This window comes from Tupaia chinensis, unplaced genomic scaffold (genome assembly GCF_000334495.1).
Source record: "Tupaia chinensis unplaced genomic scaffold, TupChi_1.0 Scaffold000166_1, whole genome shotgun sequence".
In the NCBI taxonomy this organism is placed as follows: Eukaryota; Metazoa; Chordata; class Mammalia; order Scandentia; family Tupaiidae; genus Tupaia; species Tupaia belangeri.
The window spans coordinates 1,079,377-1,080,301 of record NW_006159641.1 but is presented as its reverse complement, the minus strand read 5'-3'; the positions used below and the strand labels follow the sequence as shown (position 1 = coordinate 1,080,301).

Below are 925 nucleotides of genomic sequence, written 5' to 3'. Positions count from 1 at the left end.
CCGCGCGTGTCCCCGCCGCTGGGCGCCCGCCAGGATGTGCCCCAGCCCTCGCCGCCGCCGCGCCCTCGCCCCTGTGTATTTTCTCATGTCCTTCATTTCTTATTTTTGTCCTCGCAAGTGGCCCCGCCTGGGACGAGGCTTCGACACGGATGGGCTCCCGGCGCTTCTCCCGGCTCGGGAAGCCGGCGCCCAGCAGCCTCCTCAGGTGCCGGTGGCCAAGAGCTGGGCGGGGGGCTGCCATGCTGCACGACCCTGGCCCCGCGCCACTCGCTCAGCGCCCGGCTTTCCTTTCCGGAATCTCCCCGCTTCCCAGCCCTAGTCTCCCACTAGCTTTCAAACGGTGGAAGTTTCAGGAAACAACGGCTCTGGGCTCCGGGCAAGGGCAGAACGGTGTTACGGAAGAGAGCGCGCAGGTTGGAGTCCTCTCCAAACGACCCCGGCGCCAGTTTTGAATTAAAATAAAAAGAGAGAGAGAGAAATAATTTCTTAAGGTTGGTTTTGTTTTCCTTTGGTTGGCAGGCGTATTCATTTAGGTGATTTTTTTTTTTTTTAAGAAAAAAAGTCAAAATAAAATATGTCCGGAACCCTGGGACTGTAGTCCCAGTTAACACAGACCCGGGTAGCACTTTGGGAGCCCAGCGGCGAGGATGTCTTTGTATCGTAACTGCCTGTGAACTTTTGCAACTGTTGCAAGCATTTTGGGAACACCGTGGAGCGGTGCAGGGAAGCTCGCCGGGCAGTTTGCGGCCGGGGCTTGGGGGCAGGCGGTGCAGGAATTTTCCTGGGAAAACTGGGGCCCAGAGAAGTGGCAGGGGTGGGGAGAGAAAGAGGGTTCGCTGTCGGTGGGGGTAGGGCGGCTGTGAGAATGAAACTTTCCTGCAAATTTACAGGACCCTGAAGAGTTCGGGGAAGTCGCCAAGCGCGG

The 925-nt window shown here is 58.2% G+C and overlaps 1 protein-coding gene across 1 annotated transcript in view; it reads right to left on the bottom strand.

The window, feature by feature from the left end:
• The window catches only part of SALL3 (spalt like transcription factor 3), a 20,714-nt gene extending 20,473 nt beyond the window's left edge, over positions 1-241 (bottom strand). Inside the window, exon 1 of the mRNA XM_006146161.2 lies at positions 128-241. Coding sequence (XP_006146223.1) covers positions 128-241 — 114 coding nt within the window. The remainder of the gene's footprint in view (positions 1-127) is intronic.
• Between the last annotated feature and the right edge of the window lie 684 nt (positions 242-925).